Source organism: Emiliania huxleyi (genome assembly GCF_000372725.1).
Source record: "Emiliania huxleyi CCMP1516 unplaced genomic scaffold EMIHUscaffold_273, whole genome shotgun sequence".
Taxonomy (NCBI): Eukaryota; Haptophyta; order Isochrysidales; family Noelaerhabdaceae; genus Emiliania; species Emiliania huxleyi.
In genome coordinates this window covers 1-27,065 of record NW_005199983.1, presented here as the reverse complement: position 1 = coordinate 27,065, position 27,065 = coordinate 1, and the positions used below count along the sequence as shown (strand labels likewise).

The following is a 27,065-nucleotide window of genomic DNA, read 5'->3' as shown; positions in this document are numbered from 1 at the left end:
CGCCCCTCCTCCGCCCATCCTCCGCCCCTCCTCCGACCTACACCCGCCCATCCTCCGCCCCTCCTCCGCCCCTCCTCAGCGCCTCCTCGGCCCCTCCTCTGGGCGTCCTCCGCCCCTCCTCCTCCGCCCCTCCTCCGCCCCTCCTCCTCCGCCCCTCCTCCGCCTTTCCTCCGCCTTTCCTCCGCCCCTCCTCCACCTCACGTTGCTCGCCTCCCCTCGCAGGCTCGACCTACCTGCGCTGACCAACTCCCTGTGAACAGCGTCTCTTCACACCTCCAGCTGTGAACAGGCTCGACCTACCTGCGCGTGACCAACTCGCTGTGAACAGCGTCTCTTCACACCTCCAGCTGTGAACAGGCTCGACCTACCTGCGCGTGACCAACTCGCTGTGAACAGCGTCTCTTCACACCTCCAGCTGTGAACAGGCTCAACCTACCTGCGCTGACCAACTCCCTGTGAACAGCGTCTCTTCACACCTCCAGCTGTGAACAGGCTCGACCTACCTGCGCGTGACCAACTCGCTCCTCGCGATGATCATCAACGCCGAGTTCTTCGTCACCCACTTCGTCATCTTCCCCGCGCAGCAAGCAGCCTCGGGCACGGGCTTCTTCGGCGGGTCGAACGCGCTCTGGGAGACGGACGTCCTCAAGCGGCAGGTACCCGAACCCACCCTACCCTACCCCACGGTACCCGAACCCACCCTACCCTACCCCACGGTACCCGAACCCACCCTACCCTACCCCACGGTACCCGAACCCACCCTACCCTACCCCACGGTACCCGAACCCACCCTACCCTACCCCACGGTACCCGAACCCACCTTACCCTACCCCACGGTACCCGAACCCACGCTACCCTACCCCACGGTACCCGAACCCACCCTACCCTACCCCACGGTACCCGAACCCACCCTACCCTACCCCACGGTACCCGAACCCACCCTCCCCTACCCCCACGGTACCCGAACCCACCTGACGGACGTGCTCAAGCGGCAGGTCTTCCGCCACGACGTGCAGACGGAGGACATCGAGCTCTCGGCGCGCACCCTCCTCTCGGGCACGGCCAAGATCCGCCTCTCCTCAACGCGCTGTGAACAGCGTCTCTTCACACCTGCAGCTGTGAACAGGCACGGCCAAGATCCGCTTCTGCCCCGAGGCGCACCTCAGGCTCCGCCGCCACCCTGCGCCTCGTCGAGCCCGGTGGGAGCCTTCTCGGAGCCTGTGCTGGTAGGCGCGCTCGGGCGAGCTGCCGCCCGCCTCTTTCTCGGCGCTCTACAAGCAGCGGATGCGCTGGGCCATCGGCTGGGACCAGGCACCGATTACCCGAGATTGCCCGAGATATCATCATCTGCCGGGACCAAGCGATCTGAGGGAGATGTGGGGAGATGCGGGGAGATGCGGGGAGATGTGGGGAGATGTGGGGAGTCGGCTGGGGCCAGGCACGGGCCGAGGAGAGATCGCTCCGAGAGGGCCCGAGATTTGCCGAGAGAGGTGGCGCGAGTCGGCGGGGCGCAGCTCGCCGCAAGACTTTGCCGAGCGGAGCGGTGCGGTGCGGTGCGGTGCGGTGCGGTGCGGTGCGGTGCGGTGCGGTGCGGGGCCCGGCGCTTCCGCTTGCCAAGTCGGAGGTGCGGTGTGGAGGTTGCTGCTCCGCCCTCCAGACCCCCTCCCTCGGCCGCAAGGTGACGATGCAGCACTTCCGGCGGATCTCTCGCGCGCCGCTGCACCCGTGCCGCAAGCTCTCCCTCTACTACATCCTGCCGATGCGCTGGCTGCTCCTGACCCTCTCCCTCATCACCGTCTTCGGCGTCCCGTTCATGGCCGTCTGGCAGGCGGGCTGCCCCCGCGACCGACCACGACGCCCACGCCTCCTCCCCCTCCGCCCCCGCGCGTCGCTCACGCCGCCGCCGCCCCTCCGTGGCCACGTGTTCCCCTGGCCGGCGCAGGTTCCAATCAAGGGCGTCTCGGGCACCTTCTCAGACCCGATGCATGTGGGCACGCCTCCGGCGCGCCGCAAACACCATCAGCCGCCCTCCCCCGCCCCCGCCTCCCCTCTCACCGGAGCTCGCATCGTGGTGCAGGAGACGCACCCGCTGCTCAAGGGAAACACGCGGCTGCTCGCGCAGTACCAGTGGCTCTGCTTCATGACCATCTTTTTGGTCGTCGTCATCAACGCCACCCTGTACGAGTGGCGCAAGCCGTGGCGCATCCTCTTCGTCGCGATCTTCGTCATGTTTGGCCAAATCTACCTCCTGTTCACTTGCTGGCCCAAAATCTCTCTCGCCGGCTGCGCACTCACCCCCTCGGCCAAAGCCCGACCGTCCTCTCGTCGCGTGTAGGCTTTGCCTCGTCTCGCTCTGGCGCATCTCGCGAGGCGCGGCCCAGACAGACGCCACGCCACAGAAGCCACGCCTAGCACAAACGACGGACCTCTCCGCGCGCCGCACGAGTCCCGCCTCCCCGCGTTCACCCCCTCGCCCCCCCCACCACCACCACCACCACCACTGGCAGGCACCGACTCGGGGTGGGTGGTCACCGACCGCGGGGGGGCGAACAAGACCAAGGGGGGCTTGAACCTGCGGCTGCCCTCCAAGATGGACCTCGAGGCCCTCGCGCGCCAGATGGGCCAGATGGGCGTCTCCACGGTCGGCATCTTCGGCGCGGATTTCGCCACCGCGGGCGCCGCCTCGGAGAAGAAGACTTCCGACCACGTCGACGCCGAGTCCATCTCGAAGGCTGCCGCGGCGTTGGCGGACCACAACCACTCTCAGCGCACGCGCGGCGTCGACGACGACGACCTCCTTGCTGCGATGGGAGGCGACGGGGCCGGTGCAAACGGCACAGCGAGCGGCGCGGGTGCGGCAGCGGGCGAGCTGGCGGTGCAGACTACTTCGGACGGGCGCGGCGGCGAGGACGACCGTCCCGCGTGGCTCCGCTGGATGCAGGGCGGCGGGGGCAACTACCAGGCGCTCCAGTCTCCGCGCCGTTCGCAGCAGCCCCCGCCCACTCCAACGCCGCCGAACGCGCCCACGGTCACGACTCTGCTTTGAGGCGGGGCGCGTCCGCGAACACAGGGAGGGCGCTCGGCCGACAGCGAGAGTGACACCAAGCACCTTCTTTGAGTATTCCGCCGGCAGAGGTGGTTCCTGATGGCTCTAACAGCTTGCGCGCGAGTTAGCGGCGATAGGGGGGGGGGGAGGGGTCTAGCGGTGCACCATGCTTTGCGGGATGTCGATGAGCTGGGGCGAGAGGCTGCTCGATCGGCGATGAGGTCTTGCGCATCCTGTCGCAGTGGCTTCAACCGCGGCGCCTCGAGACGCTCTCTTGAGCCTCGACGCCGATTCCAGTGCGCTGTGATTGTGGCGCGAGGTGTCGTCGTGTCGAGTCAGTGAGACTGGCAGACTCGAGACCGTCCGGTCGACAGAATGCGAATCCGAATGGCACGGTCTGCCGAGCCCCGACGTCTCGCAAAGGAAGCAAGTTTAAAACGCGGTCACATGTCACGTCTCAGTCACTGTGCATTACGTCGATTTTTAGTAAACTTTGAGCTGCTTTCGATAGCCACAGAGCGCGGGCGGCCCCGCTCGGGTTGGCCCATTTGCCATATTATACAGCCCCGGACTGCACTGCCCCCGCACACACGCCCCACCACGCCCGGAGGCCGGAGCTCTCGGTCCACGCTCCACGGTCGCTCGCACGGTCCACGGACCCCAACGCGCTCCCGGCGCACTGTGGGCCAAGAGGGGAGAGAGAGCAGCTCGAAGGCCCTTCTAAGCGTCGAGCAGCGACGCAGCAAGAGCACCCGCACGCCGCTCACCGGCTGCGCGGCGCGCTTGTTGCCTCCTCCAAGTATTGTGGCGCACGTCGCGCCCACGTCGCGCCCACGTCTCACTGCGGCTCGGCGGGCGGCGGCTGGAACTCCTCGCTCTCGTCCGTCTTGTAGAGGATGGAGAGCACCTGCGGGCGACCGGGCGGGCCTCAGCGCCTCGCTGCGCGCCTCGCGGCCTCCTGCGCGCGTCTCGCTGCGCGCCTCGGCGACGGTGACCGTCTCCTTCTCTGGGAAGTGTCTAGGAAGCGTCTAGGAAGTGTCTCGCTGCGCGCCTCAGCGACGGTGACCGTCTCATATATCTCGGCTATATCTCGGCTATCTCGCGCCTCTGCGACGGTGACCGTCTCCTTCTCGCCGAGCGGCGAGGATGCCTCCTTGGTCTGGCACAGCACCTCGACCTCGCGCAGCTTCCCAAAGTAAAAGTCGCGCTCGCGCTCCAGGTTCTCGACCGCCACCCGCAGCTCCGCTGCCTCTCGGGAGTGCTCCTCTCGAGCCTTGCACAGCTCCGCCGCTGCCGCCTCCGCCGCCTCCGCCGCCGCCTCCACCTCGCATGGTGACGGGCCGGCCGATGCCGGCGGCTGCGGCGGCGCTGCGGCGGCCTTGCCCGCCTGCTGCGGCGCTGCGGCGGCCTTGCCCGCCTGCTGGCCGGCTCCGGCGCCCACGCGGCGCGCGCCGGACGAGACGACGTCGCGCGGAGGAGGGGCGCGCTTTGCGGCGGGCGTGGGCGCGGGCGCGGCAGCCGGCCGGCTGGGGAGCGAGTTCTCCTGCGTGGGGCGGGGGCGGGGGACGAGGCTGGGGCGGGTGAGGCGGCGCGGTGCGCCGCGGGCGGCTGGCCGCGTCGCACCTTGGCCTCTGCCGAGGGTGGAGGGGCGGTGGCGGAGCCCAGGTGCATGTCGGCGTAGCACTTCATGAATTGCACAAACTCCATGTTGAACTGGAAGGAGCGCTTGGTCAGCTTCTCCACCTCGATGCGCTGGCTGATCTTCTTCCGGTTGAATCCTGCCTGGAGGCACTTGAAGTTGTGGAGGTAGTCCACCTCTGTCTTTGCAGCCATCTTGACCTTGGACATCTGCACCGACCCTGGGTGGACGGTGTTGAGGATCTGGCAGTAGACGACGCCGCTGGCGAGGTCCTCGACCTGCGAAGGGCGGGAGGACAGACTCTGTGGCGGGGCGAGGCGGGCGTGGAACACACCCGCCGCGGCGGGAGGCGCCTTTTGGAAGCTCGGCTCGAAGTTGTCGCGGATCCACTGCGTGAGCTCTTTGCGGCCAACAAAGTAGCCCTCGTTCATGATGCCTGAATCGCATCACACGGGACGCGTCGGGCGCCGTGCGGGGCGGGCGGTGCGTCACGGCGTGGGGGGCGAGCGGAGCGTCGCGGCGTGGGGGCACACGCCCATAGAAGCCATTTTGGCTGCTGCTTGACTGGCCCAACGGCTTGAAAAAAGAAATTTTTAGCCGCGGCGCGCCCGTCGCGTGCCCAGTGTCGTGCGAGGGAGTTTCGTGTGAAAAAAGAATGGTTAGAGCGCTACGGCCTACACCTGAGAAAGATGGTTAAAATCCCTGTGTGGTGGCGGCGTGCCGTCCTCCCATCCCTCCCTTGGGTTGTCTCTTTTCTTTCTTTCTTTCTTTCTGAGAAAGATGGTGATCCGCAGCTTGTTGAATGCCGCCCCGGGACTTTGAGCGTCGTGAAGGTCTCTGTGCTCGAGCAGCTCGTCCGACTGGTGAATCCACGCATAGGCCGTGGTGGCGACGCTAAAGTGCTCGCCTCCCTTCTATCAGCGTGCCGAAACACACCAGTCCCGTGCCTAGTGTAAAAAAAGAAAGCAAGAGAGCGGACAACCCAACCAAGCGCCAAGGGAGGGATGGGAGGACGGCACGCCGCCACCACACAGGGATTTTAAGGAGAGGAGTGTGGTGCTAGCCGTCGCCCACCCTTGGGCGTCTGGGCAGCTCTGCAGGCAGCGCGCGACGGAGCGCAAGGGATCTTCCCGGCGGCTGCTTCCATCGGTGGCGCACGCGCAGTTGCAGCGCAGCACGGAGCTGGAGACGTTCTGGCTGATTCTGCTGCAGTGCCCATGTTTGGCAATGCTGAGCCAGGTGCGCGCCGCTTCAAATGCGGGCATGCGCAAAGCCTGGGCATCGCTGAAGTCGACTGCGATCGTGGCGTAGCGAGGAGGTTTCTGCTGCAGTGGCATCGAGCACTCTTTGAACCATGAGCAGTCGTCGGGCCTATAGCTTACGTACCGACAGGCCGGGCATCGTTTGAGGCACATGAGGGCACATGCCGTGAGCGAGGTGATGCCGTGCTCAGAGGGAACCCACGAGCCTGACGAGCCTTTGAGGCAGTCACCCTCCGCGGAAGCTGTCTCGGCGCAGAAGCCCGGCTGACGCTGCTGAAACGGTGGTTCGATCGTCGAGAGCGTCGCCATCAATCACGTTGCATGCGCGCACAAGAAGGTCGGAAGGTGGAACAAGAAGGTCGGGCGCCAGACCAGCTCTCAAACTCGGGCCCGATTTGATTGGTTTTCTTGGTCTTGAGCACTTGAGCACTGAGCACTGGATAGGGTCGATTCCGCACGGTACGGGACCCCTCGATCGTCTCCAGAGCTCGCCCTCCCTCACTGGTGTGTTCATTGGGGAGGGGTGGGGGGGGGGGGGGGGTCATAAAAACACGGCACATACGGGATCGAGGTGCCGTTGGGCTGAGGGTATCTTTGTTGAGTGCATTCTGGATTGCGCATCTGGGCGGGCACTTTTGGTGGTGGTGCGCACTCTGCACAGCGCCACCGGCGCCGCGTCGGAGTGAGTGGCGGCCGCCACTCACTCGCGTGGTGCGTTGAGGCCTCTCCGGAGAGCCCTTGTCACCTGAGGGAGGGTGTAGAGGATGTAGAGTGTAGAGCGCTGTAGAGCTGTAGAGCTGTAGAGCGCTGTAGCGCTGTAGAGCTCTACATCCGCCGCGGGACGAACTGCATGCGTTGTAGAGCGATGTAGAGGCGCTCTACAACGTGAAATCTCTACAACAAACTCTACAACGCGGGTTCCGTGGTCAACGGGCGTTCGACCACACCACCGGCCAAGGCTAGAGAGAGAGAGAGAGAGAGATCTGCTTCCCTTCGATTCCCTCGTGCTTAGCTAGCATGTCTTAGCTCCCTCGATTGTGAGAACAATTAAAATATCGACCGAGAAAAAGTCATCCTATTTCGAACATCCTATTTCGAACAGCCGAGATAGCCGAGACATGTCGCCGTTCAGACGCCATCCGCCATTCCCCCCCCATCCAGTCGGTTGCCCTGATCATAGAATCGGTCCGCAGCTTTGCCATGGCGAAGCGCCGCCGCGAGGACGAGGTGGCGGCACCCGTCTCCCAAGCCGTTCGGGCGGGGCTCAAGCTGCAGCGCGAGGACCCGCAGCGCGCCTTCCTGCATGCTTGCCGTCTCCAAATGCGAGTGATGATGGCCGCAAAAAACCCTCTGACCGAGCCGCTGCACAAATTCTCCCACGGCCAAGGGGTCATATGGCGGGAGGACTCGCCGCCCGAGACGCCTGCCCTGTCCGCCTCGAGCAGCTCCAGCGACCTCTCCTCGGGCTGGAACATGGGGCCGCCGGTGGAGGACGACTTTGCGATGCTTGTGGACGAGCTTGAAGACCTGGACGAGGTGGCGTCCGTGGCGGCGGAGCAGTGGGCCTCGCAACTACGGTAGTCGCGAGAGGTGGCGGGTCGGAGGCGCCGCCCCTTCCCCGCCAGCTGATGTATTGGTCCTCTCGGGGAAAATGCCCTCTGCCACAGCACCGGCCACCCGCACCGCGCGTGTACAGTACTCGATCGTTTTGAGAGCGCCGCGTGTCCGGCTGGAGTGTGCGATGGCTCCGTCGCTTGCTTTCCTCGGATCCCGTCATTCCTGTGGCTGTGCTCTCACTCTTGTCTTGACACTCTCTTCGACATGTGTGACTGCTGTGTGTGCCAGAGAGAGAACAGACCATGGGGATGGACATACTCAATAGAGACCAGCGCAGACCACACACTGTCACTGAAAACCTTTGAGCATGCGTAGACATAGGCGTATGTATGTATGTGTGTATGTACACTTCGGCAACACCGAAGAGCGCGCCCGCCTTGCAAACACATGGGCTGCAAGCAACGCGGGTTCTGTGGTCAACGGGCGTTCGACCACACCACCGGCCAAGGCTACGTCAAGTCACAGCGTGGCCACTACCATGATGGGATCTTCACCAAACGAAACAAGTTCAACCTGCTTCTCCACGAGACATTCGGCGGCGGCTTCTCGCCGCCAGCAGTTGCAAAGATCAACCGCCTTGCGCGCAAGGCTCAACGCTCGGGCGTTGACCGCACCGCGTACCCTCCCCACTCCCGCCTCTCATTTGTGTCACACCACGCGGAACGCATCTCCATCGCTTCGCCTTCGGTGAAGGGGGTGAACCGCGCCATCCTCGATCGCCGTGCAAAGCTCGCTTCCGAGCTCTCACGCCGCGCGTAGGGCCCCTAGGGGCCTAGAGAACACAACCCCCTCTCCCTTTTGTCCCAGAAAGCTAAAAGTACTGACTACGTATGGCGTAGGTGTACGTAGGTGCGGAGAGGGGGAGAGGGGGAGAGGGGGGTGGGGAGAAGGGCTGGCGGTGGCGTCCTCAGCCGCCACAGCCAGGCAAGCCTTGAGAGAATGGACGACTCCTGGGTGTCCGACATCTCCAAGGGACAGGGCAGTGAGGCTGCAGGCGACGAGTGCTCGGTGGACTCGCACGACAGCGATCTGCTCGACGGTGTGCTCCGCGAGAACGAGCGATACCGGATCGAGGCGGAGCTCTTGCGCGCACGCCTCGCAGAAGTGGAGCTCGATCGTGCACCCGCAAAACCCGTCCAGACGATCGCGGCGCCGTCGAGCTACCGCTGGTCCACCGTCGGCGTCTTTGTCTGCATCATCTGCTCTTGCGCGCTTGTGGTCAGCCACGAGCGGCGAGAGACACGTATTGCCGAGGAGGCCGCAGAGATGCTCCGCCGAGCGCTCAACAATTCCCGCGCCGAGTACGACGAGCTGCTGGTCCATTACTCCACCCTCAAGGAGCAGCATCGCACCTGCGCCCTGGAACGGGAGGAGCGCAGCCTCGGCCTCGCCCCGGCCCGGGGTCCACTAGACGTGCTACTCGCCGCAGCCCACGTCGTGCTGCGGGCGGGCAGGCGGCTCCTGCCGCTCGATCTGGGGCTGCCCGGCTTCAAGCGGCCTTCGGCCGTCGAATCGGCATGATGAGCTCACAGCTTGCTCGATTCGGGGTTCGGCACTCGCAAGGTGCGCGCCCTCAACGGGTATAGATTTGGGAGAGGAGTGCTGCTGCAGGAGGCGGTGTCATTGTGAAGCTCTTCTCGCCGCGGCTCCCACTCACTTGTCCCCGCTGTGCACTCCCGATCTTCCATAATCTCGTCGGTCGCGCTCTGTTCTCTGGTGAGTGGACTGGTGTCGGCCATGCGCGTGAATCTGAATGTGCGGGCGTCTCACACACCTGTCTCAACTCTCATGACTTCGGCGCGCCCCTGCACAGAAGCGCAACTCCGCCAATCGTTACTACAGTACGAGTCATGCTGACTGTTTCCCCTCGAGGATCACAATCACTACACTCTGTACACAGACTGCCGTTGTGCGTTGAGCCTTGCCCGAGGCCGAGGCCCGAGGCCGAGCGACACATTTGTCTTAAATACTTTAACTTTATATCTCGGCCAAGGCCTTCATCTCCGCGCCGGTGAGATTAAAGCTGAAGCTGCCCAGATCGCTCGCGAGGTGAGCCGGGTTGCTGCTGGCCGAGACGGCCACGACTCCCTGCTGCGTCACCCACCGCAAGGCCACCTGCGAGGCCGACCGGTTGTGTGCGGCAGCGACCTTGAGCACGCGGGGGTGGTGCAAGACGTCGACGCCCGAGAGGCCGCCCAAGGGCGAGTAGGCGGAGAAGGCGATGCCCTTCTCGCGGCACTTTCGGAGGGTGTCCAAGTCGCGGCCGAGGCGGCTCTCGCTGTGGCCGCCGATCGAGAAGCCAACTTGGTTGACTGCGGGCGGGACCGTCAGGCCGGCTGCGAAGAGAGCGTCAATCGCGGAGGCGTTGAAGTTTGAGATTCCGATGGCGGAGGCCTTGCCGTCGAGAGCGAAGCGCTCGAGAGACCGATACGTCGCGACCGTCTCCTCCATCGTCGCGCAAGGCCAGTGGAGCAGCAGCAGGTCGACGCGAGCCACGCCCAGCAAGCGCGTGTCGATCTCCGAGCGGGTGTAGGCGTCGAGGTCCTTGTACTCCTTGTCGTACCACACGCACCACGAGGTGAAGCTCTCGGCGGGGCAGCAAGGCACCTTGCTGGTGAGGAAAAGCTCTTCGCGCGGCAAGCCTGACGCCGCCACCGCATCGCCGACCTGGACCTGTTCACAGTCACGGGTGTGAAGAGACGCCGTTCACAGCGCCGCCCCCGCATCGCCGACCTGGACCTGCACGTCGTCGCCATACATCATCGCCGTGTCGAGCCCGCGCCCGCCGAGCTGTAGCCTGGGGTCAGATTCGGGGCTAGGGATACGGGTTGGGGTGTGGGGTAAGGATTGGGCCGAGGGGTCAGGCTCGCACCAGGCGCTGTAGTTTGAGGGGTGGGAGTGCACGCCGCCGAGGTTGATCAGCGGCATCTCGACGCCCGGGGCGATGGTGACTGTCGGGATGCGCGGCAGCGCTTCCGAAGGCGGCGGCAGCGAAGCCACGTCGTTGGTCCCGATGCGGACGTCGCAGACGTGGTGCCCGCCGGCGCCGCCTCCGCCGCAGTACCAGCGCAGGAGCGGCCTGCCGCGGGAGGGGCAGCCGTGCGCCTAGGAAGGTTCAGAGAAGGTTCAGGGAAGGTTCCCAGTGCCTGCCGCGGGAGGGGCAGCCGTGCGCCTCGAGGTCGTGCACGTGAGACTCGAGGCACGCGTCGCAAGCGTCGCCGCGGCCGCGGAGGCCATGGCAGAGCTCGGCGAGCCTTCCGACGCACGCGCGCGAGAGCGGGTCCTGCGGCAAGTGCGGGCACGAGCCACCTCCGCCTCCGCCGCACGGCAGCTCGCCGCAGTCGTCGGCGAGGCGCGCCGGCGCGCCGCCCGTCTCGAAGAACCACGCGGCGAGCGAGTCGAGCATCGACACGCCTAGGAAGGTTCCGAGAAGGTTCAGGGAAGGGTCCCAGTGCGGCGAGCGAGTCGAGCATCGACACGCCGCGGATGAGCGGCGCGGCGCTCCAGCCGAGGTTCGCGGCGTGGCTCAGGCAGGACGGGGCGAAGTAGCCGTGTGGAGTTGCCTCGGAGCCGAGATCGCGGAGTGTACCCCTCACCCACCTGCCCCACTGGCGGAGGTACGAGGTGTCGTTGGCGGTGAGGGCGGCGCTGGCGTCGCAGCCGCAGTTTGCGAGCTTCGCCGTGTCGTACTGGTTCTCGCGCACGAAGAGAGGCGTCGCGAGCGCGCGCCACGCAAAGGCGGCGTCGGTGCACTTTGAGGCCTCGCCTGTGGGACCTCTCTCGGACATGTCACGGACCCGTCCGCGACTTGGCCGGTGCACGTTGCGGCCTCGCCCGGATACAGCGCGGCGCAGCGCGGCGAGACGTACGGCGCCCACTCGGCCGCGAGGCCTGCAGTGCGGCGGAGGGACGCCGGTGAGGCCGCGCGGAGCTGCGGGGCGGAGCAGCTGCGGGGCGGAGCAGCTGCGGGGCGGAGCAGCTGCGGGGCGGAGCAGCTGCGGGGCGGAACAACTGGGGCCCGGAGCAGCTGCGGCGGAGCGGGCCGGGCGAGAGGACCGAGGCGACGGGCCGGAGTCGCGTCGCCGTTGATGAAGTCCCTCTCGGACGAGACGGCCGGGTAGAAGAAGCCGGCTGCGGGCGCCGCCTTGACGGTCGCCGCCGGCCACGCAGCAGCAAAGTAGTCGGCGTGCAGCAGGACGCCGATCCCGCCCGCGCTCGAGCCAGAGAGGAGCACGAGCGAGGGCGCCAGCGCCGGGAGGCTCCGGCGCAGCTGCGCCAGCGTGGCGTTGATCAAGTTGTGGCCCGCGAAGTAGCCGCCGCCGAGCGCGTGCGAGGGCGTGAGCCGCGTGCCGGAGTGCATGTCGGCAGAGCAGTATGGCACGAAGAGCTTGTTCCAGTCGTGAAAGTGCGGGTTGACGCTCGAGTCGTCACTTAGCTCGTCCTCTCCCAGGCGCTTCGTTTTGGGCCATCCGGCCGATCCCCTCCCAGCGCCACCGTCCCACACGGCGCACTCCGTGGCTGACCGGCACTCGCCGCCACCCTGCAGAAAGACAACCAGCTTGGTGCCGTTCTGCGCCGACGAGGCGGCGCGCCAGTAGAATCCGCCGCCCGAGCCGTCAAGGCAGCGAGCACCGGCGCTGGTGACGAGGTCGGCATCGAGCCGAATGAGCGAGGCGTGACCCATCGACTGGCTGCGACCAGCGAGCATCCTCCCCACTACTCGCTTAATGTGGGTAAACCATAGTAGCGTCCACGCTAGTATGAACAGAGAAACCCATAAGAATCGCCGCTGCAGTCCACGACGAGCCAGCCTGCTGCCGGCTCGCACGGCAGCCTCTTCCTCTCGACCAGCCTCAACTTCCGTACAGTCAACATTTTGTCGCTGCGTGCTCGTGGCGAGCTGTGGCGGCGGTCGAAGTTGGCCCAGATTCGGTGACGAGCGCCGGACGATAGTAGTGTCTCTGTTCGCCCTGTGCATGTCAGGCCAGGCTGCAGCAGGGCACTACCATCGTGCTGCCCTGCTGCAGCCTGACTTTGCCCACTGTGCACAGTCGCCAGAGCACCACCACCGCCCGGCATCGTGTCACGGCGAGCTTCTTCTGCGCCCGCTCGCGAGGCTCTCGCGCTGGTACACTTTGGCCATCTGCTGCTCGCGTTCGGCGAGCTCTTCTCCGCACGCCTGCCACGGTGCCGTCACCACACACCTTCTGGCCGGCCTGAGCCGCGCGGACTCGCCGGCGGGGGCAACGTGTCGACCTCTCTCTCTGGTGCACCACGGGCCGCGACGGCCTGCTAGCAGCCGGCGCGAGGAGGCAGTGTGCCGGCACAGTCGAGCCGGAGCATCGGGTTCTTGATGCTTGTGGGGTCAAGTTTGACCTTATGTGGCATAATATGCAACAATAAGGCTATGCTATCTCCCGGCTTTTTGAGATATGATCCCTCAAAGTCGAATTATGGTTTACTGGTGACCATAGTAGCGTCTGTCCTGTTTGCGATATCTTCACACGAATACTTTAAAGTCTCGACAATCACTAAGCTGCTTATATGGCACCGCAGCGGCTCCCTTGGGGATGCCTGAGGCCACCCCAACCACTCACCAAGCCTTACGTGGACGAATTCAAACCTACTTTTATGGTTTACCTACACTAAGGGAGTAAGTGCGCTTCTTAGGATTCCTAGCTAGCTGGGTGTGAGGAATGACTGCACACCAAGCTCCAAGTGCCTCACGACACCGCGTACAGTACTAGCCCGCCTCAACCCACTTTACCCATGTGCATACTATTATACTAGTAGTACTCGAGTACGGGACTGGCAGAGTAAAGGACACAGCAGGCGGCCCCCTCAGGGGCCGTCGTCATCGAACAAGCAAGTCGATCTCTGCACAACAAAGACTTGTAAAATTCTCCCACACACAACACTAGGCTGCACGGGCGGGACGCGGCGGGAGTCGGGACTGGCGCGCACTGCCAGTCTGCCACTGGCACTAACACAGGTAAGAAAGAATTCCCATTACGCACTGAAAGAATTCTAACAACAAGTCCCTCTCACAGAAGATTGGCGCGGACTGTGGCACAACAAATGGCACAGAAAAAAATTACAGCGGGGGGGGGCTGGCGCGCGCACTGGCTGGCACTAACACACAGGTGTACACCACGAAGAAAGAATTTAAACAACACAACTCCCTCTCACAGCAGACAGGCTCGACACAGGTGCGAACTGGCGCGTGCTAGCACTATCACAGGCACACTAGAAGAAAGAATTTCTGTTTTCTAACTTTCTTCAAAGAGAGATACGTCCAGTCACACAGCACGCTGGCACGACACGGGTGTGGATCGGCCGGCGCACACTAACTAGCAAGCATGGACGATCGGTCGGCACGCCGGGGGCCCACGAAGTGGCGGCCGACACGGAGGAGCATGGACCCGTTCCCCCGAGAGCGGACGTGGTACGTGGAGGATAGCTAGCCCACACACTCTCTCGGTGTTTGTTCCCTCTCTCTCGGTGTGCGGTGGCGGTAGTCTGTGCCGTTCCCCTCCACGCTCCACCCCTCCTCAGCGCCCTCGCGCCTCGGCGCTCTCAGAGGCGTCTCTCTCGATTTTTCGTCGAAATACGGAACGCTAATTGATCGCGCTTGCGCAAATACACCCATGCAAGAGATAATTAATACAACCCATCTTCGTGACGTCGCTGTCTATCGTGTTGACGTTCCCTCACACGTAGGCCAGCTACGGAACGCAGCTACATACTACATACACGAGAACACGACTAGAACGGCAGCTCCTCCACTGCACCTCGCAACCAAACAGATCGCACGTGCGCGAGGTTAGTGTGGCCGCCGCGCGTCGGCGAAACCTAGGACTTCCCCGGCCCCCAGAGGCAAATTGTGGCGTCGAACGCGCCCGTCGCGAGGCACGTCCCGTCGGGTGACATCTGCATGCAGGAGATGACACGCATTCGTGAGTCGTGGTTCTGGTTCTTCACGTGCGCCGCAACCTTCTTGGCGTACCCCGACTCCGACGAGGCGAGGGGGTCCCACAGGCAGACGTGCCCGTCCTCGTAGGCGACGTACATGGTGCGGCCCGACTGGGAAAAGTCGACCGCCGTCACGTGGTTGTTTTTCCGGCTGTACTTTTGCAGCGCCGCTTGCGCCCGGAGGTCAAAGAGGAAGACGCTGCCGTTCTGCGTGCCGGCGGCGACCGCCGTCCCGCTCGGGAAGAAGGCGCAGCCGTTGCACTCGCCGACGACGTCGAACTTGTGCGTGCACTCCCCTGATCGCATGTCCCACACGCGAGCTGTGCCGTCGCTGGACGACGTGCAAAACGCCTGGCTGCCGGGAACGCCCGCCGGGAAGCGGATGCACGAGCAGTCGCCCTCATGGCCGCGGAAGACTTGCTTAGCCTTCCACGTCGCGACGTCCCACAGGGCGGCCTCCGCGTCGCCCCCCGCCGAGAGCATCTGCGACTCGTCGGGAAAGTGGAGGCTCGAGATGTAGCCGTCATGCTGCTCCAGCTGCCGAGTCATGGAGCACTCGGCGCCGTCGCCGTCGGTCGACCAGACCGACACGACGTTGTCCATGCCCCCGATCGCAACGAGGTCGCGTGTGGGGTGCATCGCGACGGCAATGATGAACGGGCGCGATATGACCTTCCTCTTCATGGGGACCCGGTCCGATGCGAGGTCCCAAATGATGGTCTTGCTCCCCTGGTCCGACGCGATGAGCGAGCGTGAGTCGGCGCCCCACGACATGCCCTGCACCTTGCGGATGTGGCCGTGCAGGCGCCGCTTCTGCTGGAGGGCCTCGATGGGGTACAGGTTGGCGCGCGGCGGCAAATCCTTGATCTGTCGAGCGCGGTGCCGGCCGTGCGTCGTGAGGCACTTGGGGGCGTGTGTGTGGGCTCGCCGGTGTGTGAGGCGCCTGGGTCGTGAACGCCGCATCCCTCTTCTCCTTGCAGTACCGCTCCGCTTCGCCCGCGGAGACCATGCGTCGGTTGGATTGCACTCGCGCGTGCCAACACACAAGAGACCAATCGGGCAGCGCACTGCGAAGTTGTCGACGTTTCACTTTGCCGGCGTGTCGAGCTCCTCGCTCCTCGGACTGTTCTTCACCTCCCTCCCTACCTACCTACCTACCTTCCTTCCTTACCGCTCATCGTCTCCGAGCGAACCCCTTTCCCCCCTCTTTTCTTCGTTCTTTCTCCTCCCACGCTGCATGGCCGCGCATCAATCATGCTGCGCTTCGTTCGCGAGCAATGAGAGAGAGAGAGAGAGAGCCGTTTGAAGGAGTGCCCGCCCCTTGCTTGCGCTCTTGCGCTCGCCTTCGCTTCTGCGTCTGTCTGTCATCTGCCTGCTCCGCTCCCGCTCTCCGAAAGAAAGAAAGAAAGAAAGAAAACAGATCCCCCAAGGGTCGCAGAATTTTTTTCCGTGAAGAGCGCGCGGCGGCGTTTTACCTCCTCTCTCACTCTCTCCCACTCTCCACCGATGGGGAAGGGAGACTCTCAGCGGACGGGCGGCTCGCGAGGCGGGCGCGACCAGTTCGACTGGGACCAGGTGAGGGAGGACAAGCACCGCGAGAACTACATCGGTCATGCGGTCCTCGCGCCCAAGGGCCGCTGGCAAAACGGCAAGGACCTCTCGTGGTATGCGAGGGCGCGCAAGGACGAGTCGCTTGCGAATCTGCGGGAGGAGCGGGCGCGCGCGAGGGAGATGGAGGACGACATGATGCGCGCCCGCCTGGGCATGGCGCCGGCGAAGCGTGGGCCTGCGGTCGGGAGCAGCGAACTGCAGCCGCACGAGCGGGCAAAGCTGCTCGCGCGCGGCGGCGGTGGGGAGGAGGATGGAGAGACGGGCGAGAAGGGCGACGCGCGCTTCGACGCGGAGAGGATCAGCGGCGTCGGCTCCTTCGCGATGGCCCGCCGCGCCGAGGTGGGCATGATCAAGTCCAAGATGGCGCCGCTGGACAGGCTGGAGGGGGCCGGCACAGCCCCTCCTCCACCGCCTCCTCCGCCAGAGGCGGCGGCGGCGGCGCCCAGAGCCAGCGGGGGCGGCGGGGGCGGGTTCATAGCGGCGGCGCGCTTCGATGGTCCGCGCCCCGGCTGGGCGTTCAAGATGGGCGAGGCGGGGCTCGGGTACTACCGCGAGGGCGGCGGGGGCGGCGATGGGGAGGAGCGCGAGGAGCGGCGGCGCGCAAAGAAGGCTGCGCGCAAAGAGGCGAAGCAGGCCAAGAAACGGGAGAGGAAAGAGCGGAAGCAGGCGAAGAAGGAGGGGAAAAAGCGCAAGCGGCAGCGGGACGAGGGCGGCGGCCGAGGGTCGCGCCGGCCACGCGGCAGCAGCAGTGGCAGCAGCAGCAGCAGCGAGGAGGGCGGTGCCCGGAGGAGGCACGACTCCGACAGCGAGGAGGCGCCGCGCCGGCGGCATGACTCCTCCGACTGACGGCGAGACCGAGAGGAGCCGGCACGGGCGCGGAACGTTCGGGCGCAGCGCCACGTAGCGCCGTACCCGCAGGCGCGCAGCACTGTCTGTAGACTGAGTGGCTATAGAGACGGTGTAGGCGGCACGAACTTGAACGTAAAACAAGATAACGTCATATTGTGGCAGTGACTTCAGACGGACACGCCCCGGCTCTGCCTCTCCGGCCACTCTCGTCCTCCCGCGTCCCATCGCCAACGGTGGCCTGCAGAAACTGGTAGAACTTCTCGTCGGGCACGAGGCCGCTCTGCAAAAAGTTGGCGCATCGCGACGCCAGCCTCTCGGTGTCGACGTGGGGCAGCGCCGGCGGCTGGTGGGCGATCGCCTCGAGCAGCTCCGTGCCTGCGGCTCCGCCGTACGCCCTCTGCAGCCTCACGAGGTTCGTAGGCAAGTGCGGAGAGGGGAAGTCGTGCGACCCCGCGCCGTGCGGCCGCGGCAGCTCGCCGGGCAGCGTGCCGTAGAAGGGCCGCACCTTTTCGTCTTCGTCGCGGAGGTCGACGAAGCCGGTGAGGATGTAGCGGCAGCCCTCCGTCACGGCGACGCCCTCGTGGTGCTGATAGCCGCAAAAGAGGAGGCAGTGGCCCTGCGGCACGGACAGCGCCTCGGTGGCGTGTGCGAAGAGCGTCCCGCCGCCCGTGAACTCGCCCGGATCGTTGAGCTGAATCACAAAGCTGAAGCAGCTCTCGTCAAAGTGGCTGCCGAGCGAGGCCTGCCCGCCGCCGCCGCCGCTGTACTTGACGACGAACTGGTCGCGCACGAAGAGGCGCCGCTGATCCGTAGCGAAGAGGCGCTCGATGGACGGCAGGATCTCCGCCTCCAGCAGCGCCGCCATCTCGGCATCGAGCCACGGCAGCGCGTGCACCTCGACGTCGGTCGTGGGGAAGTTGGCGTGGCGGTCGACGGTCCACTCGAACCCCGGCCGCGTAATGTCGCCGAGCAGGCGCCGTCGCGTGCTCTCGGAGAGCAGCGGCCGCACGCCGACTAGCTGCGTCCAGTCGCGCGCTCCCTTTGAGATGAGCATGTGGCCATCCGGCGAGGCGATGCTGCGGTAGCCGGCAAAGCGTGGGGCGGCGGTGGAGGAGGCGCGGCCGTGTGCGGCGGAGAGAAGGAGGAGGAGGAGGAGTCGGCCGCACTGCATCAGCTGTGAATCGAGCGGCAACCAACAGCTCTCAGGACCCCCCGGTGCTGGGGTGCTGCCAGCAACCAACCAACTCACCGGCGAGCGGAGCGAGCCAAAGAGCTGGGGCCAAATTCATGAATGGCTGTGAATGAACGTCAACGCCGCCCGCAGCATCGAGCGGCACGTCCTCCCCACAACCAGCGGCGTGTATTGCACCATAGGTACCGCTGCCGACGGGCGACGTGCACGGGACACAGGGACGGGCGAACCACGTACCCGAACAAGCATGATCCAGTTCCAGAGAACGGGGCATTGCACCTACATGGATCATGGTGCGGGACCTGGGGCAGCAACCAACAACCTGGATGGAGACGAGGTCCTGCGCAACCGACGCCAACCAGCAGCGTTCACAGCACAGTGCGAATCTAGGGTTGCAACCTGGTAAAAAGACGGCTCGCAGAGATACTCGGGTAGTATACCTGTGGGGGGTTATTCTTCACACCGCATTTTACGCCCCTCTTCACACCTCTTCGCGCGCTGCAACTCGCTGCTGCCTTCTTCAGAAGAGCAAATCAGAGGAGCAATGATTCGGCAGATAGCGCTGCTCCAGCTGCAGCCTGCGACGAAGGAGACCATTCGGTGTATGGACCCGTCGGGCCGAAGCCCCGCCCAGACTCCCTTCACACACTCTCTCTCTCCTCCCGTGGCGTTGTCCCAGAGTCCGGAGGTCCCGTCCGTCCCCCGTCTTGTGACCGTCTCCGTACCACCAAGACTCGACCTACAATCCCAGAGTCGGCCGCCGGGGCGGGCGTTTGCCCGCCCAGGACGCTCCGACACCGCTTGCGATTCACTCTTTCCCCTGTTCGACGGACGCGGTCCGGTTGGCTCCTGCCACCGACCTCCAGCGCCCGAGCACGCGCCGAGGAGCTTCTGCAAACCAACCGCGTCGCCAGCGCCCGCTTTGCATGCTGCGCCTCCTCCGCATCTCGCTCGCAAGCCTCATAATGCTCACCTGGAGAGGGAGGCGAGGGGGAGGGGGAGGGGGATGGAGGGGAGTGTGAGGGGTATGGGGGCGAGGGAATGGAGGGAGAGAGGAAGAGCAAGGGCGAGAGGGGGCAGGGGACTGGTCGATGGCATTTGGCATACTAGGGGGGGCAGGGTAGTGGGCGGCGATCGCCGCATACCGTCCTATGGCGGCGAGTATCGCTACGCAGGGAGGACAAGGACGTCGACGTGCGGCTGCTGCTGTTCGAGTCGTTCGGTGGGTTTGGGAAGGGGGTCGGCGAGATCCTCTGGGGGGCGGCGAACGCGCTGCAGAACAAGCTGACGCGGGCCCAGTACCTCGATGAGGTGACTTGGACCACCAAGAGCTGGCTGGGGCTGCAGAAGCAGCGCATCTCAGTCGTTCTTCACACGGCAATCGCAGAGCAGATTGTGAATGAGCTTGCCTGCGGCGAGGGCGGTCGAGTGCACGGACGGAGCTAAGTGCCTCGCCGTCCTCGCGGGAGTCGCTTAGGCGGCTCCAGTGGTGTACCTGTGTTAGTGCCAGTGCGCGCCAGTCCCGTGCCCAGTGTTGTGCGAGGGAGTTTTGTTGTAAAATTCTTCCCAGCCAAGCCCAAGGCACGGTGGGAGAGGTGTTGTCACGGACACGGTGCTCGGTGGTCGGTGCGTGCGAATTATCGCATGTATTCGCACTCGCTGCGCAGCCAGTGCGCAGCCTGATGCGGTACTCGAGTAGGGACCAATGCCTCCTGAGTTGTATGTATGTAGGAATCCTACAAGCACCCTCCCTAGCGCACGATCCGTTTCCCGGCAGCTAGAATTCTTCCTGGCAAGGCGCTTTCCAGTATGATCGGGATCGGGCTACGGGCTAGAGAGCCCTGACTCCTAGGGGGGGGTGCGCGTTCGCAGGGAAAGGGCCGTAAAGTAAACACGGGTCTCCGAGGGTTAGCTCCGCGCTCCAGGTTTCCCCTAGCAGCAGAGCGCCCCCTCTACTCGGAGCTAGTAAACACTCGACACGGACTCGACGCCCATCAGTTGCCGCAGTTTTTCTGTGACCCACCACCTCTCCCTTGTGTTTTGTCTGGGGAGGGGCTTCTCCTGCGGAGTCGTGCGTGCGCAGGGCTCCTCTTTACAACTCAAGTCTTCTGGGAAGCATTTTTCCAAAAGCCCCAAGGGGGTGGAGTTCGCCGTCGAAGGGACACGTCCAGCGATCGCCGCCACGATCCCCTCACCGATTCGAGGCACGTGCTGGCTCTGTGCTGGCGATGCACAGGTTGCTCCTCTACGCTCTCGCTGCCATGAACGGCGGTCCCTTCTCGTCCGACCCAGTGGTGCAAGAGGACTACATTTCCCCTCTTCCCGATGCTCTGCGTCGCAGCCTCATGGCCGTCCACGCATCCGGCCGATCGAAGCACAGCGCCGTCCCGTGGCGTCCGGAGATGGATGCCTTCGTGCTGCTGCGCCACGTTCGAGACGGCATCTCGTTGCCAAAGGTGGCAGAGCAGTGGCCGTTTGAATCCGCCACCAAACGAAGCAAAGATGCAATCAAGTGGCGATGGAAAAAGGTTCTCAAAAGACTCGACGCTCTCGACGACCTCCGACTGATCTGTGGATCCTGCGACGAGCGCGACGAGGCGGAGACGCAGCTGAACAGCACCGAGATCAGCCTGCAACCGTGGGTCGAGGACGCTCTCGTGAAGCTGCACGCGCGAAAAAACGTGTCGATGAGCTCAAACTACACTCCGTGGACGATCGAGGAGGACCGCCTTCTGCTTCACACGTACCAGAGCGGCGCAAAGATCAACGAGATACGCGTTGGTGTCCGCAGCTACAAATCAATCAAGCACCAGCTACGCCGACTTCAGAACGTCACACCACTGGTACGCGACGCGCACCACAAGAGCCGTTGCGACCCAGAGGCGCCGTTTCAGTACCTGCAGCACGACATCTGGACGCCGATCGACTCGACCCTCGCTCTACCGCCGTGCGCGCAGATCGACTGGATTCGCGGCGTCGCAAAGGTGCCTCCCTTACCCTGTTCGCCTGCACGCGCGCGTGATCATTCGGCTATCTCCAACGACTAGTGATCCATACCTCCGAAACCCGCATCTCCTCTGTCATTCATCACCAATGATAATCATATCGGACCCCACCGTGCCCGAGATTTCTTCAACATACGTCACTGACCTCGCGACCGACGGCAGCGCCGAGCTAGACCCAGACGGCCTCCCAACACCCTCCTCCGCTACTGACACTATCTCTCTCCTCGCCATCCCGACCCACCTCACTCAAACGCCGCGCCGCGCTGACAGGCCTGAGACTACACGCCTACACACCACGCGCACACGTATCGCAGTCCCGTTAAGAAACTCCCTCGCACGACACTAGGCACCACACCCCTCTCCTTAAAATCCCTGTGTGGTGGCGGCGTGCCGTCCTCCCATCCCTCCCTTGACACTCGACACGGACTCGACGCCCATCAGTTGCCGCAGTTTTTCTGTGACCCACCACCTCTCCCTTGTGTTTTGTCTGGGGAGGGGCTTCTCCTGCGGAGTCGTGCGTGCGCAGGGCTCCTCTTTGCTTTCTTCTACTCCCTACTATCATCTCGTTCCCGTCCTACCAGAGAAACACTTCACACCGCACTAAATTTAGACCGCGAGCCCTCCTTCTTTGGTGGGAGAGGAGGAGGAGAGCATACAGCACGCCCCTCTTTACACCGCGGCCCGCATGACGAAGTACTGGTACTGCGGCAGCGACCCGCCGAAATTCGTGCGGGACCACGTCATCTCAGTCTACGCGCCGCTCAAGCCGACCATGTGCTACTCCACCTCAGACTCGCCGTCGGGCGACGAGGACGCCCGCTTCTGGCAGTCCGAGGAGGAGTGCAGCTGCATGCCTTCTCCGGCCGCGCCTCCGCCTTCGCCGCGCCTGCCGACAAAGATCTACTTCTGCGGGCAGCCAGGCGCGCGCCCACGCCGCACACTGCGGCGCATACTGCGCCGCCCTTGCGCACCGCACCCTCTGCGCGCGAGCCACGCAAGGCCACAGACAAAGGGCCGGCCCCCGCTCGCGAGCGCGTTGCCGACCGGGGCCAGAGAGTGGGTCCTCAGCTCTGACCACGCTTGCCCCGAACGCGAGGCCGCGCGCCACACATCCACGCCAGCCCTGTCCGCGCGCCGCCGCATAGCAACGCCCCGCGCCCGCTCAGGCGTCTGGCCAAAGTTTGACCGCGCGCTGAAGGCCAACAAATGCTACTTTTCGACGAAGCTGCAGAAGCAGGAGGTGATGGACGCAGGCGTCAACGTCTATCCCGACGAGCAGTCGTGCCAGTGCCATCCGCTGCCCTCGCCGCCGCCGCCGCCGCCGCCGCCGTCGCCGCCGCCGCCTTCCTCACCGCCGATGCCGCCGCCGCCGCCGCCGCCGCCGCCGCCGCCACCCGGACCGCCGCCTCTGCCGCAGTCGCCGCTGGCGGCCTCACCGCCGCCCGCCGCGCGCGACCAACCGCCGTCCGCCGCCTCTGTCGAGAGCAGCACCGCCTCGGCTCCCGTCGCCGCTGCGCTTGCTGCCGCCACGCCCGCCGCGACCGCGCCCGCCTCGCTGGTCGCGCCCTGGGCGGCGGCCCGCGCCTCGAGCCCGTTTTCTGTCGTGGCTGCCGGCGGCGTCGCCGGCGCCCTCCTCCTCCTGGCTGTGGCGGTGCTCCGCAGCGTGCGCCGCCGGAAGGCACGCACCGCCCTCTTGGTATGACGGCCGCGGAGAGGGCGGCCGCCGGCGCCACACCGCGCTACAGCTGCGGGTGGAGCGCCGCGTCTTGGTCTCTAGCTGCGGTGGAGCGCCGCGTTTCGCTCCGCGAGTGCATGCAGGGCCGCCACCGCGTGCGGAGGTGCGGCTCAGCGAGAGAGTAGATGAGAGCTGCGAGATAGTGTGACCTGGGTCCTGGCGCCCCGATAGTACCGGTGGTGGATGTGGCAGTACGGGCCAATAACGGTTGTTGTTGTCTACGTTTCTCGTAAGGTGTGCGAAAAGACCGTGCGGCACCACGCTGCACGCACCCCCCCAGCCTCCACGTCAACACTCACACGAAATTCTCCGACAAATATCGGCTACCCGGGGGGGCTAATCCCCTATCCGTATCCCGCCGGGGGGTCGGAGCAGCTCATCGTCGTCGCACGTCGGCGGGGCGTCGGCCGCATCGCGCGCGGAGGCGGGAGGGCAAAAGTACTCTACGACGGACGAACCGCGGAACAGAGAGGGGCAGCGCGGGGCGCGGGCGCGCCCTCGCGCGAGTCGCGGCGCCCTCAGCCCTCACCCTTTTACTGCCTCGCCCGCGGCCGCGGTGAGGAGGACGATGTTGCGCCTGTGCGCGAGCTCGTCCGGTCCGTGGTACTTTAGCTCGTCGAAGATCTCGCGCGACTGGCGGCCCGCCAGCGCGGCGCACGCCTCGGAGCCATAGTTGACGACTGCACGCGCGAGCTCGCGGCCCGCCGAGTCGAGCACGCGCACCGCGTCGCGCTCGCAGAACGGGTGCGTCACCGCGGACACGCCCGCGAAGAAGAGCGAGTTGCCGCGCGCCAGAGCCTTGCAGGCGCCGGCGTCGAGCGTGAGGGTGCCAGAGGCGGGCGGAAGCGCGAGCAGCCAGCGCCTACGGCTCCGATCGCACGGTCTCTCGCCGCGCAGCCGGCTGGGGGGAGCCGGGCCGCCGCTCGCTTGTGTGACGCGACGGAGGACGGCTGCGGCAGGATGCGGGTGCCGACGTCGCAGGCTCCGCCGAGCACCGCCGCCACCGCGCCGGGCTCCTGCGCCGAGAGGCGGGAAACATGTCAGAGCAGTGTCGTGGGCGAGGCGTCGTGGACATGTCAGAGAAGTGCCGGGCTCCTGCGCCGAGAGGCGGGACGGTAGGGTTAGGGTTGGGGTTGGGGTAGGGTTAGGGTTACGGGCTCCTGCGCCGAGAGGCGGGACGGGGTATGGCGGAGGGTGTGGCCGAGGTGTGTAGCCGAGGTGCAGCCGAGGGGGCACGTTCGAGGCGCATGCGGCCTCGAGGCGCATGCGGCCTCTCCCTCCGCCTCTCCCTCCGCCTCTCCCTCCGCCTCTCCCTCCGCCTCTCCCTCCCCTTCTCTCCCGCGGCGTCTGCCGGCATCGCACCTGCGCCGAGTGGATGACGGTGGTGACGCCCGCGGCGGCGGCCAGCCGCGCGGCGCGCAGCTTGGTGGCGATGCCGCCCGTCCCCCACGCGGACCCGCTGCCTCCGCCCCCGGCCGCCGCCTCCTCCGCCCTCGCCAGCGCCTCACACACGTCGGCCACCTCTCGGATCGGCTCCGCCGGAGGCTGGCCCGGCGGCGGCGCGACGTGCGGGTTGGCGGTGTAGAGCGCGTCGACGTCGGTCGCGAGGAAGAGGTGCGACGCGCCGACGAGCACGGCGACGAGGGCGGAGAGCGTGTCGTTGTCGCCGAACCGCAGCTCCGAGATTGCGACCGAGTCGTTCTCGTTGACGACCGGGATGACGCCGCGCCGAAGCAGCTCGTCGAGCGTGGCCTGCGCGTTGCGGTAGCCCGAGCGCGAGTCGAGCGCGTCGGCGGAGAGGAGGACCTGCGCGATCGGCTGGCGCAGCGCGGAGAAGAACTCGTCGTAGTAGCGCATGAGGTGCGGCTGGCCGATGGCGGCCATCGCCTGCAGCTCGGCGAGCCGCTTGGGCCGCTCGGCGAGCCCGAGCCGCTGGCAGCCGACGCCGACCGCGCCCGAGGAGACGAGCACCACGTCGTGCCCGCGCGCACGCAGCGTCGCCAGCGTCTCGACGAGGCACGCGAGCGTCGAGAGGGCGAGCGTGCCCGAGTCGCCGCGCAGGATGGACGAGGTCCCGACCTTGACCACGATGGTGCAGCGGCCGCCGTCGCCGCCGCCCGGCGCGCGGTCCCGCGACAGCTTTGGGCTCACCGGCGGGTGGGACGACATCGGAGCGCTCAGCGGAGAGCCGACACCTTCCCACGGCCAGTTTCGCGAACTCCACGTGCTTCGACTCTGGCAGACTCTCTCGAGGTTCTCGAGGTGAGCACTTGAGCACTGGATAGGGCCGATTCCGGCGGTGTGACCGATCGAGCTACAAGAGGAGCTTGGTCAGCAGGATCCGGGTTAGCCTGTGCACTGCCTCACTGGGCCTGAGATCACTCGACGCTTCCCGTCACCGTCTCGGATTTATGTGGGGTCGAACCACTCCGGGATGGGCAACCCCATCAATTTTCGTTTCGTATCTCCCCTGCACCTGCAGGAGATGGCGAGAGAGGGATGAGTGGAGCTGGGCCGGCAGGGGAGAAGAGGAAAGGCGGGGGCGGGGCAGGGAGGAAGGGAGGGGGAGGGGGGGGGGGGGGGGGCGCTTGAGGCGGGGGGCGCAGAGGAGGGGGGGGAGGGGGGGCTCTGATCACTGATGATCGAAGACTGCATTCATAGCAACTTGTGGACGTATTACACACACAAAGACTCATAGCAACTCGCAGACGTATTATACACACAGGGACCGAAGTCCGCCCAGGCTACCCGGATCACTTCAGACAGCCTCCCCCCGTACCCGCCCGGACTCCCTCTGGCTGCGCGCCAGTCGCTCCTTCCGCCTCGGAGTTCGCCTCTTCACCCCCCTCCCCCCCGCTCCCCCGCAAGGGGCGGGGGGGGGGGGGGGGTCTTCTGGCGAGACAGGCAGACATAGCTGAGCCCTGGTCTGACAGCCTGACAGCAAACCCCGGACAGCGCCTGACAGTGCCCGACAGCCTGACAGCGCTGACAGCACTTTCTCTGACAGTCTGACAGCACGTGTCTGACAGCCTGACAGCAGAGTCTGACAGGCAAGGGGTCCCGTCGCTGTCAGGCCCTCACCTGACAGCCTGACAGCTGCCTGACAGCCCGACAGCACACAGTGGCCTGCCTGGCCTGACACGCGCGCCGCGCCACTGGCAGCTCCAGCGCAGAGTACCTGCGCCAGCTCTCCATGAGTCAGCGCAGCAACGGGGTCTTCATCAACGACCCCAAGGGCCTCTTTATCCTCCGGTGGTACCGTGAGGTGAAGGGTGACGGGACCCCCCCAGACGGCCCGCGCTACCAGAACAGAGCGTGCAAGTACTACAAGCTGACGAGCGACAACGATGGGGAGGCCTTCCGCTGGACCAGCAACTACCAGATCATCAGCAAGGTGTACCTGAAGAAGCACTCCACCCTGCCTCTCTGCTATTCTCTCAGTGCGGCAGACAAGAAGATGGTGACGTCCACCATGAAAAAGATGGTGGGACCGGAGGCAGAGTAGAGGCTAGAGTATGTATGTGTAGTAGAGTCCTGCTGGTCTCCTCTTGATAGTGTCATAAGTGTGGCTGGTGTGTGTCACAGCCTGACAGCACCCCGACAGCACCACCTGACAGCACCTGACAGCAACAGCCCACCGTCTGACAGCAGCAGCAGCCTGACAGCTCTGACAGCTCTGACAGCGTCTGACAGCAACACCCGACAGCTCTGACAGCACCTGACAGCTACAGAACCCCTCGCCTGTCAGACATGCACCCGACAGCACCCGACAGCACTGACAGCACCTGACAGCTGGTCTGACAGAGGCACCTGACAGTGCCTGACAGCTGCCCGACAGCCCGACAGATCACCTGACAGCACCTGACAACCTGACAGCCAGGGCTCAGAGACATAGCAACTCCGAGTCGTACTCCGTCCCCATTCCATCACGCGGGCACGCATCCCCAGTGCCGATTTCGGGCAGCCTACCCTTTACGCCGGGCGGCATCCCTTTGGTTGTGTGTTTTCTGGCGCTTGCTCCTCGGGTACCGCCCCCCCCCCCCCCAAGCTCTCAGCATCTCTGATCCTCCCCCTTTTCTTCTTTCCTCCCTCCTTTTTCCCTCTCCCTTTTCTTCTTCCCTTTTTTTTTCTTTCTCC

At 65.3% G+C, this 27,065-nt stretch overlaps 9 protein-coding genes across 9 annotated transcripts; 4 read left to right on the top strand and 5 right to left on the bottom strand.

The window, feature by feature from the left end:
- Window positions 1-2,590: 2,590 nt before the first annotated feature.
- On the top strand, window positions 2,591-3,542 carry EMIHUDRAFT_457761 (hypothetical protein; the record flags this gene model as incomplete). Its single annotated transcript, XM_005776721.1, has 1 exon — window positions 2,591-3,542. A coding segment is annotated over one exon (556 nt), but the record flags the coding sequence as incomplete, so codon positions are not given.
- A 342-nt stretch (window positions 3,543-3,884) lies between these two features.
- On the bottom strand, window positions 3,885-5,116 carry EMIHUDRAFT_115942 (hypothetical protein; the record flags this gene model as incomplete). Its single annotated transcript, XM_005776720.1, has 3 exons — window positions 3,885-3,953; window positions 4,167-4,589; window positions 4,670-5,116. 3 exons carry the CDS (start codon window positions 5,114-5,116, stop codon window positions 3,885-3,887), a joined length of 939 nt encoding a protein of 312 aa, XP_005776777.1.
- A 2,031-nt stretch (window positions 5,117-7,147) lies between these two features.
- Window positions 7,148-9,085, top strand: EMIHUDRAFT_115941 (hypothetical protein; the record flags this gene model as incomplete). The annotated part of the gene is made up of 2 exons (XM_005776719.1): window positions 7,148-7,483; window positions 8,537-9,085. 2 exons carry the CDS (start codon window positions 7,148-7,150, stop codon window positions 9,083-9,085), a joined length of 885 nt encoding a protein of 294 aa, XP_005776776.1.
- A 456-nt stretch (window positions 9,086-9,541) lies between these two features.
- Window positions 9,542-12,248, bottom strand: EMIHUDRAFT_238572 (hypothetical protein; the record flags this gene model as incomplete). Its single annotated transcript, XM_005776718.1, has 6 exons — window positions 9,542-10,237; window positions 10,310-10,361; window positions 10,437-10,669; window positions 10,752-10,847; window positions 11,161-11,330; window positions 11,621-12,248. 6 exons carry the CDS (start codon window positions 12,246-12,248, stop codon window positions 9,542-9,544), a joined length of 1,875 nt encoding a protein of 624 aa, XP_005776775.1.
- Window positions 12,249-14,416: 2,168 nt separating this feature from the next.
- Window positions 14,417-15,545, bottom strand: GPB2-1 (GPB2, beta subunit of a heterotrimeric G-protein; the record flags this gene model as incomplete). Its single annotated transcript, XM_005776717.1, has 2 exons — window positions 14,417-15,361; window positions 15,441-15,545. 2 exons carry the CDS (start codon window positions 15,543-15,545, stop codon window positions 14,417-14,419), a joined length of 1,050 nt encoding a protein of 349 aa, XP_005776774.1.
- Window positions 15,546-16,042: 497 nt separating this feature from the next.
- On the top strand, window positions 16,043-16,993 carry EMIHUDRAFT_238570 (hypothetical protein; the record flags this gene model as incomplete). The annotated part of the gene is made up of 3 exons (XM_005776716.1): window positions 16,043-16,486; window positions 16,670-16,869; window positions 16,939-16,993. The coding sequence occupies 3 exons, from the start codon at window positions 16,043-16,045 to the stop codon at window positions 16,991-16,993; spliced, it is 699 nt and encodes a 232-aa protein (XP_005776773.1).
- A 151-nt stretch (window positions 16,994-17,144) lies between these two features.
- Window positions 17,145-18,167, bottom strand: EMIHUDRAFT_238569 (hypothetical protein; the record flags this gene model as incomplete). Its single annotated transcript, XM_005776715.1, has 1 exon — window positions 17,145-18,167. One exon carries the CDS (start codon window positions 18,165-18,167, stop codon window positions 17,145-17,147), a length of 1,023 nt encoding a protein of 340 aa, XP_005776772.1.
- A 3,669-nt stretch (window positions 18,168-21,836) lies between these two features.
- Window positions 21,837-23,174, top strand: EMIHUDRAFT_443863 (hypothetical protein). Its single transcript, XM_005776714.1, has one exon. The coding sequence runs from the start codon at window positions 21,879-21,881 to the stop codon at window positions 22,893-22,895; it is 1,017 nt and encodes a 338-aa protein (XP_005776771.1). The 5' UTR covers window positions 21,837-21,878; the 3' UTR covers window positions 22,896-23,174.
- A 279-nt stretch (window positions 23,175-23,453) lies between these two features.
- EMIHUDRAFT_74181 (gamma glutamate 5-kinase) lies at window positions 23,454-25,097 on the bottom strand (the record flags this gene model as incomplete). Its single annotated transcript, XM_005776713.1, has 3 exons — window positions 23,454-23,811; window positions 23,877-23,944; window positions 24,291-25,097. 3 exons carry the CDS (start codon window positions 25,095-25,097, stop codon window positions 23,454-23,456), a joined length of 1,233 nt encoding a protein of 410 aa, XP_005776770.1.
- Between the last annotated feature and the right edge of the window lie 1,968 nt (window positions 25,098-27,065).

Excerpts from the sequence above, each read along its gene's own strand:
- EMIHUDRAFT_443863 (XM_005776714.1), top strand. The coding sequence starts at position 21,879 with ATGACGAAGTACTGGTACTGCGGCAGCGACCCGCCGAAATTCGTGCGG.